Genomic DNA, 19,418 nt, shown 5'->3' with positions numbered 1-19,418 from the left:
GTTCTTTTGCCAGCTTGACGCCACACCGTATGGCTCCAGAGAATTGAAAATGGAAACACTGAAAATTAATGCTTTGCCTCCCTCCCGTCCCTCGCCAAGTCCCCCCCCTTCCCTCGCTCAGCCTGCGACGCTGACACGTTTCAAAAGTGGATGTTTTGTGGATTTTGTGGATCACGGGCCAAACCCTCCCAGACAAACTCCTTCATTTAATCAAATATATGCCGGAACGTGCTTTGCTGCTTCGCTCGTGCTCAATAATTCCAAATATTGTCCAGCTTAGCAAAACAGGCTTTACGAGAGAATAATGCACCTGCTGCTTTGACTGTCCCAGCGCTCGTCCAGGGCTTAAATGTCCAGGCAATACAGTGGAGTGTCCTGGCCGTGCACAATGGCTGCTCTGTCACGCAGCTCCGCACGACATAAATTTGCTGCAGTTTTGACCTTGGAGAGCGAGCGTTTGGCAAGGTGTTTCAGACCTCCCTCAACGACCATTAGCATCCTGCGTGGCCATATTAATTAGTTCCAATCAATCAGGTGGGTAGCTGTTAATTGATTTTACTTGTGAATTGAATACACAACACAAAGCGTGTGTAATGGAGGCACGCCGCTCGAGTCCTTGGCGGGAGGATGTGAACGTTTCTGTCAGCGAAGGTCAGCGAATCACATCTCTCTCAGCTGTTTCTCTCTCGTTTCTGTGCACAACATGGTTTTTCCTCTGCATTCTTTTCGCTGTGTTTTTTTAGGGGGTTTGTGGGGAGTTTATGTGGTTAATAAATTTAGCCGACAGACAGAAAATAAATTCTGACAACAAATGATCATTTATCAAGTAAAAATTTTAAACGTTTGCTGCTTTAAGGATCACACTCGTGAGGATTTGCTGCTTTTCTCCGTTGCTGTACTCCCAGTAAATTGGATATATTTGGCTTTTGGACTGCCGTTCAGACAAAAGAAGCCATTTGAAGACTTCACCTTGGACTATGGAAACTTGCCATGGGAAATTTTCATTATTTTTATCACATTTTACACTAGATGGGTCATGAATTCATAAGAAGGACAGAAATGACAAAGATATGTTTGATGACAGTCGGAGTGAGAAGTTTTTGTAACTGTCCCGCTCAGTGTGTACACTCAGTGGCCACTTTATTAGGTACATCTTTAAAATCTAATGCAAGCCAAAAGAAAAAAGCCACAAAATTGAACCTTTACGTAGAAACTAATGTTCAGTTTTGACTGACACTGTCAGAGAGGCATTCATTTATGTGTTTATTACTGAGGTTGTGGTTTGCAGTGATGTCGGTCTGATCATCACTGTGTGGAGAGCTGCTCACATGAGGAGGAGCAGAATATTAGAAACGCATTTCCGTATAAAGCACCACTAACCGCAGCCTCAGTGATATGTATAGTTGAATGAATTGCAAAGATTTTTTTTAACAAAAGTGCTTCGTTATAAGCTTTGTAAAGGTATAACATGTGGCAGAGCTGTTGCACTGGATTGCACAGATTGGATGGGTGAACACAGGACCAGGCAGTGTATAATGTCACACTTCTTTAGTAACCAAATTTAATGGATCCTTTTTTAAAAAAAAAAATGTGAATTTCAATTCTACAAATGAATGAGCAGCTAATTAAAAACACTGATGAATTATTTGATAGTGATAGTAATCATTCTAACAATCAAATGTGTAGTTATCGCCCTCTTTTTTCCGGCTTTATGCCGCCTGCGTCTCCTCTGCCGCCTCCCTCTCTCTTCCCTCTTGACATACGCTCCTCGATCTGCCGGCTGTGCCGACGTGGCTTCTTGTCACAGTCGATCCATCTCCCTTTGCTCTTCTCTACCCTAGGGACTTGCACTTTCACACACACACATATATACGTGCACACACACAGAGTCACAGTCACGCACACCTCTGCCCACCATTGTCACAGAGGTCAACAGCCCCCAATGGCCACACGCTCCCAGTCGTCTCTTCTGAACATCCCTGACCGGGCTCTGCCTCGTCCTCCAGGTGTTCAACCTTCAGCTCCTCTACTTGTCTTCCTGACAGCCACTTTGTCACCAAAGCTGATCTGAAAGTGTCTTGATTCACATTTTGTTATGCAACACAGTAGTGTAGTGAAAGCAGGGAGAAAAGCATTGAATATATGCTTTGGATCACATTTTTGTGCCGTCTGAAGTCAGCGGCTGTGTGATGGCGGTGTGAACCGCCGGCTCAGTATTCATCTGATTATGTCAGTGTCTCGATGGGACGGATCACTGTTGTCATGGCTCTGTGTCTGCTTGACCGGAAAACATGGAGGACAGCAACTCAAGCATGCTGGCAAATTTAATTGGGATTTGGGGAGATGCCTCTGTTTCAGCTAAACTGGAACAGACGGGTCAAAATCGACCAGCGTTCGAAACTCAGCTTGTGGTGTCAGCGAAAAATTAACAGCCTGAAAACCAATCTGCAACCTTGGCTGCAAAACGTGCTTTTTACTGAGCATCACCATGATTTGGGCCATAAATAATTTAGTCAATCATCTCAGGATGGAGGTCTGTTCACACTCGTGTCAGGGATTTTTACACAAAGATACCGTTTGTTGGACTGCTCTGTCGAGTTAGTCCAGTCTAGTTTTAACAAATCTAATGCAAGCTACTGCACAAATATAAAAAACATTTAAAGGCAAAACTCTTAAAGCCAACCTAAAACCAGGCCATCTCAGAGTCATGTTTCAATGGCAACAATCAAATTCACCTGCAGACAAAAAACTGTCTGCCATCCTGTTCAGTTTGATGAGAGTTCACTCTATAAATTTGCTTAATGTTATCGAGGATTATACAGATTTGTGCAGCCAGTGAACCCTCATTCATTTCAACAAGGCCAGTGTGAACATGACCTAACACTTTGTAATTAATCCAGCAAGACGCTGCAGCATAATCATACATTTGGAGTCATATTTGTGGCCGCCTGGTGAATTGTAGGCCAGTATTCACCCTCTTCTAGCTCTGTTTTTGGTCTCCACCAACTCCTGAGGGAAATACGTGGCTGTGTAGCTGCTGAATGCTTCATCACGACCACCAGCTGGTCACTGACTTCTCTCTCTTACATTCATGACTGAATAATCAAATTTACGGTTGGTGCTAACATCCTGAAACGGCGACATTTCAGATCATCGGTCGAGAAACCTCCTGAATCGATTCGCGGCCGTTGTCAGTTGAATCACCTCCTCCGTGACACGCCCACTTCCTGCTCCAGCCTTATTGGACGGTGAGGGTTAGGGAGTGCGTCATGCAGCCAAGTGAGCGCGTTGCGTAGTTTGCAAGAGTGCTGGCAGACCCTTCTTGAACGGTGTGGCTCGTTTCTGTTTGCTGCTCAGACGCTCTCAGCTTCAACGCTGAATGCTAGTGAGAATTCGACTAAAGTCCCTTTGAACACTGCTATAACCGCCTTAACTGCCGTCCCGTGTGATTGACTCTGCGGCTCACAGGGCTGTCAGCGGGATTTTATGACTGAAATATGACCATGATGCACTCTTTTTATTTCTCTGTGAGGAAATCTGATGTTTTCACAACACAGATGACAAATAAAGGCACAGGCCATAAATAATATATTTCTCTCTCTGTATATATATGAAGTAGGTAAAAAAATAACATAAACCACAAGCTCAAGACTTAATGAAATCCCCCTGAGGCGATGCATTGGCGTGAAGTGTCGATTAAGAGTTTACCACTCAAACACTCTGCTCATCTGCTCCATTGGCCCTGTGTAGGTGTGGTTTGGTCAGATGTGACTGCCGTGGCCTCGCAGCGTGAGCAAGCAGACCCTTAGCATGGAAGTGCGTGACGTCAGGCTTTTCCAAGCACAGACAAGAGACAAATATGTAAATCTCTGGTGTGAAAGAACAGAAACTGCTCCGACTTCAGCAGAAAATAGCGTCTTCACATTGGCTCCTGTCATTCATGATGAAGAAGACGATTGCGAAGGTAGATTTTCAGGGCCTTTAACTGGAGGCTATTTTTGGACTAAACACCCGCTTTGACATGTGCTAGTCTGATGTCAGACAGAGGAGGCCAAAATCGGTCTCATCTGAGACGTTTCCTGAGACGCCGAACACACTCCTTTATAGTTTTATAGAGCTTCATCGTCTCTGCTGCTCGCTGATTGTCTGTTGGAGCTCTTTCCACCACCTAACCTGCCGCTTGGTTTCTCTCAGACAATATCTGCTGTAGATATGGTGTCTGTAGGCAAGGCGCCTGTAACTGACTGGAGGATCGGCCCACTTCACAATGTGATTGATGTGCCACAGCTCCTCTCCAAGCCTGAGTTTAACTTCAGCCTTTCCTTTTCTTCTGCCTCCGTTTCTTGTGTGGTTATTGCTGGCCAATAAAAACTGAATATAAGCACAAAATACTAGCTAATATCTGCAGCGTGAAAGCAGCTTTAAATCAGAAGCTCTTTGTCTTGCCGTGACTCTGTCCAACTAAATGCCTGAAGCCCGGAGCTGAAGTGCACTGCAAACGTCTGCTTTAGCATTCTGGATGGCACTGGAGTTCTATTGATTTGACTTGATTGAGCTGTTAAATAAATTTGGAGTCAGGCGTAATCCAATTTTACTGCTGTCCCCAGTCTTTCTGCGTTAGAAATTGGGAGCGTCGTCACGTAACCTGCAGTTTGGATTGAAAAGGCCGCCTTGAGAAGACAGTACCCCGCACACAGGGGCAAGAGTACACAGTTCCTGAAATTAACTTTTCGCCTCGCTAGCCAAGAACTATTAAACTAATAAGAAATTACAATAATGTTCACTAGCTGAAGTAATTAATATTCATTATTCTAAGAACATGTAATCATGCCCGCTCTAAATGCTATTTCAGGAATAGAATCAGGTTGAGTGTGTTACTTCAAGGCTCACTGTATTATTCAGTGGGTCAAGTTCATCGTCGCCCTGGTGAGATAATGCTGCTTTGTGTAGCAGTTTTCCTTTGATTTGATTGGCTGCGAGTACAGAGTGATCAGCAGCTAGAGAGTTGGAGAAACGGGAAAAACTGTCAAATGTCACGGTCTCAGCCAGCGTTCTGGGTATTGTAGCTGCCGAACACACTGGCATTTGGTGCTTAGTGGGTGGTAATTTCAGACACTGCACATATTTAACACACTCTGCAGTGTGTGTCAGTCTTTTATTTGTCCTGCACAGGAGTCCATTGTACATATGGCAGTTCAGCAGCTCACAGAAAAGCAAAATATGAGACGTCAGATTGAGCTCTGCTGAAGCAATCTGTGCATGCATTGCAAGGCAATTAGGCACTTTCACCACTGTAATGCCACCAGTCATCAGGATTATGGTTCAGTGAATTGTATTGGTTCTATAAATCCTAAACTTTTCTTCCAGCTTTCTGTTGATGTTCTGAAACAACTGAATTATGCCGAATATATTTCAGTGTGAAATACTGATTTTGATGGAAAGTAGGGAATGTGGGATGCTGTTGGGTCCGAAAGCTAAATGAGGGATATTTCAGTTTGGTATTATAAGCTGCATTTATTAATGTTTGGCCACTATAGGGAGAACTTAACAAATTACCCTCTAATCATACAGTCTGTGCTTGCACCAAGTACAAAAAAACTGTCCTTTCAGCTCTGTTTTGGTACCAACCAACTCCTGTAAAAGTACCGGGGTCAAGCATGCGAGATGCTCTGCTGTGTCCACCAGCTAGTCATGAACTCTGCCTGCTGTTCGTTTGGCAGTGTACAGTGGGATTAAAAGCAGCCTGAAAACCTGTATCGCTCCACAGTTAAATGATAACACTCAGAGGCATTAACTCTGAACATTGTTGAGTACAGGTTTCATTTGATCCACGTACTGAATGACGGGTAACTTTGCAACTTGGCTTATGGCCGTAGTCAGTCTGTGGGTAATAATGACCCTGAACTGTGCTTTCACACCAGCGTTTAATCCTGCAGGACCTGTCAGTCTGCTGTCAGCCCGTCTCCAGCTCCTGCTGCAGTGTGTGTGTGTGTGTGTGTGTGTGTGTGTGTGTGTGTGTGTGTGTGTGTGTGTGTGTGTGTGTGTGTGTGTGTGTGTGTGTGTGTGTGTGTGTGTGTGTGTGTGTGTGTGTGTGTGTGTGTGTGTGTCAAGCTGATATGGATGTACTTCAGAGAGAGTAAATGTACAGTCAGTACTGTAGTAGCGCTCAAGCAAGCCAGGGAGACATGGATCTAGCGAGTATTTGTGTAGCAGCTTTACTGTGCTGAATGTCGTCCTAGCGTTGTGTTTACAGTTTGTGACTCAGGCGTGTGTGTGTGCCTGCTCATCCTCTCTCTCAAGTCTTGAGGTTTTGGCTTTGGGGGGATGCCTTTTCTGACTGGTGATTTCTTGACTGGATAATGGCAGCTTGTGTAGCGAGGGATAACAGAAATCTCTTAAGTGTGTCCTCACAGCCTATCTATAGCTTTGTCGCCAGCGGAGGAGTTAGGAAGATTTTTTAGAGGTTAAATCTCATCTCTCCGCAGAATATTGCCACCGCATTAGCATATAAATGTGCTCCTTGTGAGATGCATGTTTAATACGGGAGAGATTTAAAAGTATAATCATACACAAAGTGATGATGTGGCAGTGAATGGGACAAACACAAGACAGGGGAGGTGTACTGATGAGCTTTACCACCCGCTTTTTGTGCGAACTTTTGTGTTTGTGTGTGTGAGACGGCAGATCGTCCATAAAGTGTGTGAGGAGATAAAGTGAGTGTATATGCCCGCCTGCCTGTGTGAATGACAGAACAATCAGCGGTGGCCTCAACAAGAGAAATACACACACTATTACTAACCTACAATCCCCCTGCCTCCCACCATCCCACCCCCGCTTTCCTCTGCCATCCCCACCTCACCTTACCTCACCTCACACCCCCCCCTCCCCACTCCACCTCCCTTTCTTTGCGCAGAAACCAAAGCAGAAAGACTGGCATCCTCCTGATGGCTTCATCCTGGGCCTGTGGACTCTAATCCTCCTGGTGTTTTTCAAGACGTACGGCGTGAAGCACCTCAAACACATCTTCTGAGGCCTCAGCGTTCACGCCGCTGGATATCTGAGGACACGAAGCTGCACATCGGGAGCTTTTACTGAAGGGATATTACAGGAAAGGTGCAGTTTGTGACAGGCTTATTTCCCTGGAAATGGAAAGGAGATGTTTGGCGCCGCAACTGCATGGCCAGACTGCAATTGGTGCCTTTTTTTTTTCTTTTGGATGATCGCTCTGTGCAGATGAAATGTGAATGTGTGTGTTACCTCAGATGTGATGTGAGAAGAGACAAATACTTGAGAGCCATGCATCAGATAAGCAAAGCCCCAACTCTGCACGGCCATTTTTAACTCTTTTATGTCATTTTTCACAAGGACATCAACTTGTATTTGTTTCTTTTCAATCCAAGGTTCTGTTTTGTTCAGCCAGTCCGTAATTTTTGCAGATTTGGTTAAAAATGCACTGAATTGCGTCAGCAGATAAAACTTTAATTTATTTTCGGGAGCGTGCTGCTGCATATTTCAGCAGCAGCCTTTTTTTTGTTTAAGTGCTACTCCGGAACGTCTGCCCGGTCACAAAAAGAAGATGTGGGACGAGGGCAGGCCGATTGGCTGTGAGAGTGCTGTGGAGAGATTACTATTTAATGTCTCCCTTGTCCATATACATTACACCCCTTGACCGTCATATCATGCTTGTGAAGGATAACAATCGCACATAATCCCATCTCACATGATGGACCCATCCACTCTCCCATTCACCAAATTGCCCTCCCTGTGGAAACATCCATTAGCTCTGCAGCCGTGTAGTCTGCTGATTGTATTCTGGGTGATGGACAGCTATTTCCCCGGCCATTCCACGTCTTGCACTACAGCGGTGATAAGTGAGTGATAACCTAGTAAGCCGCCGGCCGTCCCACATGAATCTCCTCTGTGCTGGGAAGTGTTTTCCTCCCTTTTTTCCGAACCTTTCTCTCCACGTGTAACGCTCTGCATTAGGCTCATTGTTGGGGGAGTGACTGATGCTCAAAGCATATGGATTGAACCCGCGGTAGTTTATCTTTCCTCCTTGGCGCGAGGACCCGCCCATCGGGTGCCTGCTGCCACTCTCCCTCGCGGCTGAAGTGGAAAATAGATGGAGTTGGAAATTGAACCATATGTATTGGAAGGCAGCTGCTGCGTCAGCCACCAAGTACCTTTTCTTATATATTATTTATGCGAGGCTTATTTCTCCTTCCTCCCCCCCGCTTTCTTCTTCCTCGTATATCTTATTCCCCTTTCACAGAGCAAGCTCATTTTATTTCCTCAATTGTTCGGATTTTGATGCCCTGAATAAAGATGAAACACTGGATCAAAGGGATGTATTTGCGTCTTTAACTGCCTGTTTTATTAAATTGAGTTTCCGTAATTACTCCGTAATGCAGTTTCAATACACAAATCTCCTTTTACTGTTACAGGCCCTTGAAGATACGCCTGGCAGAGCTCAGTCTAAGCTTATTTTATACCACAAAGACATCCTTGAAATCGGTGCTGCTTGAGTTGACTTACACACCTGCTCTGTTGTTTCTCTTGCTGGAAACATTTCAAACAACCCGGGGAGGTTTTTAAATGTTGTTTTCTGTCTGTTCCTGTCTTGTATTTCAAAAGACGGAGCAGCCGTTGGAGCCGAGCCTCCATATACAGTTGGTGTATACCAGGCTGGCAGCAGATACAATAAAAATTAAATACACCCGATCTCAGATGCATTTGTTTGTTCTTAAACCCACTTCAAAATTGACTCCATCTCCTCTGTGCCTGTCGCTCCTACTTCAGCGCTCGCAGATGGAATTGGAAATGCTCAGCCTTTCAGCGTGGTGATGCAGGCCACTCCATCGTCTCTGTCACTATGGTTTCCCTGTGCTAATAAAGATCAGTGTCTGTCTTCCTTCACGCCTGACTTGGTGGGGAGAAACCAGTGACAGGACAATATTAGAGCAGCCATCTCCGAAGAGGCAGAGTGATTTTGGGCCGTAGAGTCAGAAAGGATGCTCTGAATATGTCACACAGGTTGTTGAAACCTCGAGCAGCGTCGGGATTCACCGGCGAGCGCGCGCACATGCGCTCGCTGTCCTCAGAAGTGGAACGACGGTAGCATTAGCCCCATGTGGCAGCCTGCGAAATTCAATGATTTATGCACAAACAAACACAAGCACACGCATGCCGTGTTGGAGACAGTGTGTGTGTCTGTGTGTGTGCCTGGCAGGTTGTCCAATTTCCATGGAAACTCTGCGTTTCCCACCGCTTGCCTGTCAGCGAGCCTTTGTAATGTCAATCATTCCCAGGAATGATAATAGTAATTTTAGCAGTCACAGATTTTCATTCTCATCTGCAACAATAGCTGCGGCATAAATCCCGCTCAGTGGCGCTCACTTACTGTGTTTTTAAATTTTAAATGCATTTTTTTTCCCTTAAATTTTTGCACCAGAAAACAAAAATAAGGAAGAGGAGAGAAAGTGTAACAGTGTGATGATGGCCGCTCAGACAGAAGCTCTGTAATAAGTATGAACAGCCTTCTCTCCCTTGTCCAGATTGCGTTGTTTGAAATTCATGCATTTATGCAAAGTCGATTTTACACCAAGTATAAAGTAAGAAAGCAAAGAGAATTCAAATGAAGGACTGCAGATAGAAACATTTTTGGCCGCGAAGACAGTAGATTGTTTCATCTACTGCTGTTTCCAAGGTCAGGAATGAACTCTCAGTCCATATTTTCAGTTTCATACTTTTATTTTAGGTGTCTACTATAACAGGTTTACACGCTTTAATGTTGTTGTTGCAGCACCACGGCTCTGATGTAGCTCCAGTCCTCTACCCCGAAAAGCTGCACTTACATCATGAATATTACCATAATAACTTCTAAATAAAATACAACTTCACTGCATGTTCGAGCAGGTATCTGATCCATGTTAGCCTTTGCATCGCTGCCCATTTGGCCACTTTGTAAGATTCAAGCAAGCTAGCTGCTGGGTGCTAATCAAAGTTACAAAGTTAGTTTTCCGCCAAGCAGATTTATTTCCACAATTTGACCTTTTCTTTTTCCACAGGTAGCTATATCGTTACCTTCAGAGCATCTCTATCAAGTAAATTTACACACTGGCGAGGATCCCGGAGCAGAACAGGCTTAGTATAACAGCAAAAGCTAATGCTAGCTGAACTAGCTCTGCAGCATAAACACATAAAAACCAAAACACAGTTACTGGATTCAAACCTCCTCATTATTTAGTTTGCTTCAAATTAAGCTAAATGTTCAGTTTCTGTCCCTCAATATTCCAAAGTAGTCCGACATCACCCCCAGGCTGTGGGAGTAGCCACATTAGCCAAGGCTAGCTGAGGTAACACTGCAGTTGACCTGTAAGCCAGCGGTAGACTGGTTAATTGGTCAGCCAATTAATCGGGCCAATATCTGACATTTAGAGATAATCTGCTCTGGCCAAAGAATTCCTGCACAAGATTTACTGTATCGTAAATGCAGTGACTTACAGAGGCACATCTAATGGTCTTCATACACCTGTCAGCACCTGTTATCAGGTGACATAGGTCAACTCAACCGTCTGCATGACAACCAACCTCCAGCTGTTGAAGACTGAGATCTGACTGAAAGCTCCAGAAACAGCAAGTAAGTGAACCTTGACATAAGATTTCCTTTTTTTCCATTGCCTAATTTCTATATAGACACTTGTATTGTGGATCATGTAGAGCTAACACAATTAATCATTGTATTTACAGAAAATTTAGCCATTTTGCTAACAGATTAAGTCAAGTTTGTATCAAGCAAACATTCGCCAACTTAAAAGCAGAATGAGTTGGATTGATTGGTCCTGGCATCACACCATGCACGCTGTAATTGGCTGCAGGCTGCACACCCACTGCCCAAAGGTTGATGCCCAGAAACAAAACTACAGAAACTACAGAATTACAGGCAGAGGGCAGGGTCTCTGCAGATAAATGCATTACCACACACTTCTAATGGGACTGACTGTGGGAAGTGTTGATTGATTTCCATGCTTTATGTTAATGTAAATTGACCAACTTTGGATTTTAGACTGTTAATCTAACAAAATAAGATATTTCAAGACCTCACCTTGGCCTGTGGGAAATTTTGAATTAAATTTTTCCTCTATTAAGTCTTAGAAAGCAGCAAATTCAGTTTCCTCACAAAGGCCTTAGAAGCTATTAAAAATATAAATATATACATATTTTCTCTTGACCTGTAGGCAGCAGCATTAGTTATAACATGTTTTTGTATCAAGAGATGTTTTACACCAGTAAACCAAGTGGGATTGTTGTGACTGCAGGAGGCTGTTCAGCCCTTTTTTGGGGAGTTTAGTCAGAACCATCAGACCTGGAGCAAACACTTTCACTTCTGCAGGGAGGAAATTCATCTCATCATAATGGGCAAGTTTCAATTTTAGCATAGACTCCAATGAACTTAACTAATCATTTTTAATTGGCTAATCCATCAGTCCATTTGTCGCTGCTCATCTGGGCCCAGGTCGACTGGATTTAATTAATTACATCATCCGCAATTATAGTCATAGACTGCTGGGAAGTACTGAAAAAATGTGATGGAAGTAATTCTGAACCAATTCCATCATACATTCATACTCCATGTAATACCGGTCATTGTATGTGGTATTAAAAAGTCTGAAATTATAATTGGTGCAGAAACCCTGTTTACAGACCAAACTATTTAGATTCATTTAAAAAAAACAAACTGATAATGTATAATGGAAATAATTGCTCATTTCAACCCTGGTATTGTGATAACTGATTTGTATATTAGATGTGGATGAAGAGAAAAGCATTGTTACATTTCAGCCATATTCATGGTTTTTGATATTATACTTTCTAATGAGCCATCAATCATCATAAATGCATTTTAAATACATTTTTATTGAACTCAACTGTCTAATAATTGAAACGTTCACGACACAGAGCTGAATACTGTCTCTTCATCATCTCTTGTAACGTTACCTTGATCTGTGTGCTTTGCCTTCAGGTGATGTGACAGGACTAATTTTACAAAGTAATGTTCCAGCGCTCAGTTATGAATCCGGTCAAGGATGTGTTTGTTGCTCGGGGGAGTTATGGCCTTGTAGCTCTGCCTGTCTTTCATTATTATTTCAGAATGACACAGCCTGATGTCACAACCAGACAGTGAGAGAGAGGAGAGGTAAAAATGGCAGCTGTTGTCAGCGGAGGGTGAAGGTGAGTCACTGGCCTCCCATCCTCCACGAAGCCTCCATGTTTCCTCTGCATTTCTGGGGGCTACTACATACAAATGCAGAGATATTATGCTAATTTTATTTCTCACATTTTGTTACCGTTACATACAGAAACTGCTGAATGCAGGACTACTGATAAAAAGTAATTTATTGGGTGGAATGATACATTTCCATTATGTGCAAAAAGAGAGGAAACAACACATCAACATCAATGCTGAAATGATCAGTCAATTAACTGATCAACAGAAAATTCATTAGCAACAACTGATAACTGATTCACTATTTAAAAGGAATAGTTGGGTGTTTTTGGAAATGCGCTTTCTTGCTGAGAGTTACGTGTGACAGATGTGATAACAGTCTGTGCAGTAAGCATGTAGCTGGAGTTGGCAGCTGGAAACAAAATAAAAAAGCTAGTCTCACCCTGTCCAAAGACACAAAATCCATCCACCAGCATCTTTAAAGGCACAGTGTGTAGCTATTGGCAGTCGTTAGCTAGTTAGCTATGTTTAAGCTAACTATGGCGGGCTTTACTATCAGACTGTCACCTCTTGAGGTACAAAGTTGTGTTTACCTGCTTAGCATGCTAACTCCACTAGATACCTCAGCAACACAATACACAGACATCTTTTTTTTTTTACATTTTAAAATTTAAACTAATCTGGCCTTATCTTACACACTGCACCTTTGAAGCTAACCAGTTGATACATTTTATGTTATCTGTGAAAGAACTAGAGTAAATGTGATAACATGTTTTTTTTTTGGGGGGGGGGGGGGGGTTATGTGCTGGAATATTTCTTGGCTGGATCAGGAGCTTCCTCAAATCAAGAAATAGTCCAGCATATAAGCTTTGCTTCGGTTTTTACTTCATGCTAAGCTACGCTAACAAAGCGCAGCTACATTTTTACCATGCGGACATGAGAGGCATAGAAGTCCTGTCATCTAATAATAAATCTTTTTCCACATTTTCTGTCTATTTTCCCTTTTATGCTTCTTGATTTGCACTACTGGCTTTTCATTCTATTGTTAGCGCGAACAGCACAGCAATTTCCTTGTATGTTAAAACCTGCTTGGCAATAAATCTGATTCAGATTCTCTGCAAGGAAGGGAATAATCTTATTTCCAAAAATGTCAAACTATTCCTTTTAATTATTTATGAAGCAAACATTTCAAATTTCGACATTTCACCCCGTCAAATGTGAGGATTCGCTGCTTTCCTCCGTTTTATATCTCTGCAAATTGAATACCTTTAGGTTTTGGACTGTTGTTTTTACAAAACAAGCAATCTGGAAATGTCACCTTGGGTGTTGGGAAGCTGTGACTGGCATTTTTCACTATTTTCTGACATTTTGAAAAACCAAACAATTCATCAAACGAAAACAGTTGGCAGTTGCAGCCCTGAACAACACACGATTCAGTTAATTAGGGGAATAACTAAAATATTCGAGTGCTTATCACTTCGCTCTGACAGACCGCCGTGCACAGCCAGTCGCAGACGAGTCAGCGTCTCTACAAACAACCACATCTTGGTTTCTGCTTCAGTCAAAGTCAGCAGCAGGACTCCGAGCCGGGCGACAAACAGAACTGCAGCACCTCTCCCGCAGCCATTTGTGATGCATGAAAAGGAATCGACTCATCTCCGCCGAGGAAACACGATGTGAAACACATTCTGGCATTGTGAGCACCTATGTATCTGACCCACACCATCTCTCTTCTCATTACTCACATTACAGAGATGAGGGCAAAATCAATAGGGACTGAGCACCAGGATGTATCATTAAGATAACCACACGTCTCATCACCTTCTCCAGGCTGATGACCTGATTCTTTTTCATGGAGGAGAGAAGAGGGGAAACTAGAAGATCTCAGAAAGAGGAAGGGGAGTCTACAAGTAGAATATAGTCCATCAAATGAGAGGAGAGTGCACATAAAGCACAATCGGGAGCGAGAGAGGAGAAGAGTGACAGATCACATACTCATCAGTTTAACAAAAAAACGGTGTAATTCTCCTGCGAGGCGATTCGGGCTCACGGAAGCAACAGCAGATGAATATAGTAGGACGGATGCCGCTGCTGCATCCCTGCGCTCGATCTTAATCTCCCGCTTGTCTTGTGTGACACAGCTGTGCATTTACATGGAAATCCAGCTTGTAGCTATATAAATCGCGCTATTAACTAGTGACAGGAGCCAACAAAGCCTTATGATACATACGCAGGGGGCGGAGGAGGCGCACACACACCAGATAAAAGCTCCAGGTTAATGGTACACACTTGTCCTTCAGCCAGCAAGTTTGACTTGGGTGACACTTCAGTGCGTTTACAATGCGCACATCTGAAAGGCAGCATAAATGAAAGTCAGGGTAGTGAATACTGCTCTGAAAGCGTTTGTTTCACGGCACAGGGGTCAAAAGAATCTCACCCAGCTTGACCTCCTCGACATCTGAAAACCGCAGAATATATCTGAACAGTGATAATTCATACTTTCACACGGCCATATTTAACTCGAGCTATGGCAGCTTTTTTGTTAGTATTCAGTGTACACGGTCTCTCCATTGTCAGATTTCGGGTATTGTAATAGTATTTTTCTTTCAGCGGCGTGTAAGCAGTGAATCCTGCACAGATCCATCCTCCAACAGAGGCTTTGAAGAGCCTGAAGTTTGTATCCTCTGTGATCCCTCTGGTAAACATATGTACACACACTCTCACACACACGTATGCACAAAGACGAGGAGGATCCACAGTAAGACTGCATGCATGCATCGAGAGTGGAGTGTGTCATGATGTTGCCTTCTTGTATGACTCTCACTTTACAAGGCTTTCAAAAACAGATGTACAACTGTGAACTGGTTCGCCTCTGTAAACAAAACCCACTGCTGGAGGAGCTGCAGTGGTGGAGCTGGAGAGGCGTTCATAACAAATGTCCAGCAGGATCAACAGGATCATCTGTGGTAACTATTTTCTTGCCTACTTCATGTTTTAACCTTTTTGTTCAGGGTCCAAAGCCCTCAACGCAAATAGTCCCCACCCTCGGCACTTCTGAAACGGATCTCTGAAGCATTTTCTGCGCCCCCAACGCCCGTCACGTCTTCTGGGGTAGCAGGGGTGTCGCCGGGACCGTCCCCTCCAGCGTCCGGTTGGCTGGGAGCGGCGGGGGGCTCCAGTCCGGCTGGTAGAAGTGGATGTCAAAAGTCCGAGCCCAGTTGGCGAAGACCCGCTTCTCCGTGATGAAGCGGTGGTGGCTGCCCCGCCGCCCGCGCTCATGAGAGATGTACATGGCGCACTCGTCTGGACCGCGGGGCTCGTAGTAGTGGTAGGGGACAGAGTTGTGCTGAGGCTCCCTGCAGTGGTGAGAGAGGAGAGACGGCTGACATTTAGAAAACGCTTTAATGAGTCACTTGAGTTTCATGTGACACCACAGAGAGTTTTTCATTTCGTGGTGAAGGAGGGGGCTTGATCTGTGTTTGGAGGGCCCACGCAGCCAAATTTAGCTGGTTTTAATCATATTTAAATGCCACCTGCGGCCGAAGACTAAAAGCTAAATAAAGAAACAAAAAGCTCTTTTCTGTTTGAGCTCGAACAATAAAAGCTCTAAAAATGGAGTTCCAGCAGGCATAAAGGCAGGTTATCATCACATGTTCCACACAGCACATCCTCCAATCACGTATGTCCTCTCTTTCACAGTAAAGGTAGTCCATGCAAACATCTGCTCCTCATTCAGTCTGCACGCACCGACACTAAGCTCTGAATCATCGCTGCTGCCTGCGCTCAGAAATGTAACTTCCTCCACCCCCCAGCCTCCTCCTGTATTAGCATTTGGTTTTCTTTTATTCTGAAACCTACACCTTTCCAAAACCTTTCCACTTATTCACTAAAAACACACCCAAACAAAAGCACAGTGCTTTGTAAAACACTGACACGCAGAAACACAAAAAAACAGACTCAATATAAAACAAACAAAATGTTACGTGTGCAATTGAAGCATGACGCAGGATAAGATCACTTACAAGTTAAAGGCAAGCTTTAATCATGGTAACAACAACAGCTCCATGACAGGACGACACACACTCCTTTTTCTTACGTGAACTGTGCTGGGCCACATTTTATACAAACTGTGCTAAAACACTGAACACACTCACTCATCTCTCCTCTTTCCATTTGATTTAATTCAACGTTTTTACACCTGTTTCTAAAAACGAAGGTTTAAATTTATGGAGGTAAACTGTTTCAAATTTTAACCCCCACACACTCAGAGGGTTTAGATCCAAAAGTTTCGTAATCACTGAATTTGCCCAGTTTAAACACCTTCCTTTAATACGTGTTCATGTTTAGTACAGTATACAGTATTGGTGGCATGGTGACAGGTGGTAACACTGTCGCCTCACAGCTAGAAGGTCCTGGTTCGAATCCCGCTGTGGGCACTGGTGGCCACCGTGCCTTCAGAGCCTGCTGCTCGAGGAAAAAAGGGGCCTTTCTGTGTGGAGTTTGCATGTTCTCCCCATGTTCACCTGGGGTATCCTACATGAAAAATCCCCACTAAAAACATGCAAGATCATCACCACCAGACCAGTGGTGACAAAGGAACTGGGTCCCCTGGCGCCGCTGTGGGCTGGCAGCCCACCGCTCCTGGTCTGCCGCAGAGGAAGGACTTCCAGGATGGGTTGAATGCGGAGAAAGAATTTCACTGAAGCATGGCGTGTGCAGTTCCCCTCTGTAACTACGCATGCTGTGTGTGTGATCAATAAAGGATTCTTCTTCTTCTTCATATACACTGCACTTGTTGACTGCTGCTCTTCATCACACCATCGTCACTCTTGCCTTGTGATTTAGGCTTTAATCGCTCTTGTATAGTTTTTATTTTTTTTTTTTACATCTAGTCTTGTTTTTGTTTCATCTACCTCTTAATTGTTTGGCTTTTGCTTTTTTTTAAAATCTGTATTCATTTCTGTCCTTGTGCTGCTGCAACAACTAAATTTCCCCTCTGGTGATCAATAAAGGCTTATCTTATCTTTACAGGAGCGCAGAACACTGAAACTGAAGCAGAATGAAGGCTTCGAGGCTAAATATATGAACACCTGAATTGCACCCCTAAGTAAAAGCACTCATTTCACAACATTTTGGAACCTGACTGCAGGAATTTGTTCACATTAAGCCACAAGAGCATTCCTGCAATTAGCGCATCAGTCCAGCACTGATGTTGGGGTGATGAGGCTTGCAGTCAGCGTTCCAGTTCATCCCCAAAGCGCTGAATGAGGCTGAGGTTAGAGCTCTGTGAAAGCCAGCCTCGCCCTCATAGCACGCAGGGAAAACCATTTCTTTATGGACCCGTCTGCCTACACGATCTACTGTCTAAAACACCACTGTAGGTTTCCCATGGATGCGTCCACATACTTTTGGCCGTATAGTGCGTTTCTCTGATCAGGAAAGGCAACCCCACTGATTCTGCTAATGACTCTGACAGCTTAATTTGCCTTCCACAAAGAACTCCTGGTTTTTCATTTGAATTATTGAAGGTGATGATAAAAATAGACCTCTTGTACTTGTATTTTAAACAATTTATGTCCTTGAATTTGTTAATGTTAAATCAGTTCAACAATTCAGACTTCCACACACACACCAGACCCAGATCTGTCCGTCATAGGTAACACTTCCCCAGTCAAGATGTCCGTAGAGTCATTTATCGTCATGCATTAATCATCATACACTTATATACTTAAATCGTCCCACATCTATGCGTATGTCCACGTCTCTTTCCAAGTACAACCCTGCAGCCAGCTCTGGGCGCGTGGCCAGTCCGCAGACATACCTCAGGACTTGGATCATATACATTTCGGGCTGCATTAAGTCCTCGACATTATCTTGTCGCAAAAACAAATTAATCCAGCTATCGAGAGAATAATATTTATGTTCGCCTCTCTCAACAAGCTTCAGTTGCAAGTGAATAAATGAGAGTGAATCAAAGCAAAGTGGGATATTTTTGACTCAGGACAAGCTGTGTTCTCTCATATGCATGGTTTTCTTTCAATTACAGACACTTGTCCTGTTAATTTATGCAATTCTGCAGAGACTTCAAGTCGTATTTTCTGGAAGATTTGGGGAACGTAGAGTCTGTGCCGCTTTTGAAATGACTGCCTCGAGATATTCCTTTGATTCTTTGGCTCAATGTGAAGCTCAACGGACTTGAATTTGGTGAAACTTCTGGTAACATTGAAAACGTTCAGTGGTCTTCAGTCCATAGCAAGTAAAGCAATGTCATGAAAGTCTGATGGGATAGTTTCACATCACTGCTGTGTCCGAGCATGTCCAAAACCCTTGTTATTCTTTAGAAAAAAATACTTTACAAAGCATGCAGCATACAATGAATTTAAAAAATGGAAAAAAGGAGGAGGAGCAAATTAAAAACATGTTTCTAATAATAAAACCATTGATGCACCATTTATATTTATTGGTTAATCATTAATGCTCCAGTAAACATATTTGACATGACGTTACAGAAACTTGGATCACATCCAGTAAAATCTACAGACTTCATTTGTTATTAGAACGAAGAGGATTGCCAAGTATCAGCTTAAGCCAACCGTTTGTTTAAAGAATTGAACCAGCATTCCCTCTTCATTGTCACCAAGACCGAATTTGTGCCCAAAGCCAAAATAAAAAAATAATTCCGTAATCAATCAGAACCAGGAACAAAGCTACACTGAACATTTTACAGTTTGTTCTTTTTATTGGGAACTCTAATAAGATTTGTTCCTTGTCCAATAAAATCCCCCAATTAAAGAGTTGGCTGAGATGGATGAGACGTGAGCTGTAATTCAAACCATTAAACTCTGCTAATGAGGCTGGAATAGAAGCTTGCTAGAAGCTAGATTGAGTCAGAATCGGCTTCACATCCCATAGTTCTTTGCATTTCTTTGGTGTTGCTCTGCCTTATTTGGAGTGTTTTCATTATAAAGGAGGAAAAACCTCAGCGCTGCCATCAACCTAGAAAAAGTGGATTCCTAAAGTGAATATAAAGGGAGATGATTCTTGAACGCAGCCAAAAACGTTGTCATTCTGGGGCCAAGTTAACGGCTATAAATATACAGCGTCTGGTTACCCTTTCAAAATAAAGCTTGCTGAGACGCATTTCAGGTGACACTCATAGTTTGCTTAGGTTAAGTAAAAGATCACAATTGGG

The 19,418-nt window shown here is 43.4% G+C and overlaps 2 protein-coding genes across 2 annotated transcripts in view; one reads left to right on the top strand and one right to left on the bottom strand.

Annotated features, from left to right (window-relative positions):
- pigk (phosphatidylinositol glycan anchor biosynthesis, class K) overlaps positions 1–8,720 on the top strand; it is a 28,672-nt gene extending 19,952 nt beyond the window's left edge. The window contains exon 11 of the mRNA XM_070975005.1: positions 6,914–8,720. Coding sequence (XP_070831106.1) covers positions 6,914–7,030 — 117 coding nt within the window. The 3' untranslated portion in view covers positions 7,031–8,720. The remainder of the gene's footprint in view (positions 1–6,913) is intronic.
- Positions 8,721–12,379: 3,659 nt separating this feature from the next.
- The window catches only part of st6galnac5a (ST6 (alpha-N-acetyl-neuraminyl-2,3-beta-galactosyl-1,3)-N-acetylgalactosaminide alpha-2,6-sialyltransferase 5a), a 46,787-nt gene continuing 39,748 nt past the window's right edge, over positions 12,380–19,418 (bottom strand). The window contains exon 5 of the mRNA XM_070975051.1: positions 12,380–15,582. Coding sequence (XP_070831152.1) covers positions 15,324–15,582 — 259 coding nt within the window. The 3' untranslated portion in view covers positions 12,380–15,323. The remainder of the gene's footprint in view (positions 15,583–19,418) is intronic.

The sequence above is a fragment of the Chaetodon trifascialis genome, chromosome 11, assembly GCF_039877785.1.
Source record: "Chaetodon trifascialis isolate fChaTrf1 chromosome 11, fChaTrf1.hap1, whole genome shotgun sequence".
NCBI classification, from domain to species: domain Eukaryota; kingdom Metazoa; phylum Chordata; class Actinopteri; order Chaetodontiformes; family Chaetodontidae; genus Chaetodon; species Chaetodon trifascialis.
This window is presented reverse-complemented; position numbering and strand designations above follow the sequence as displayed.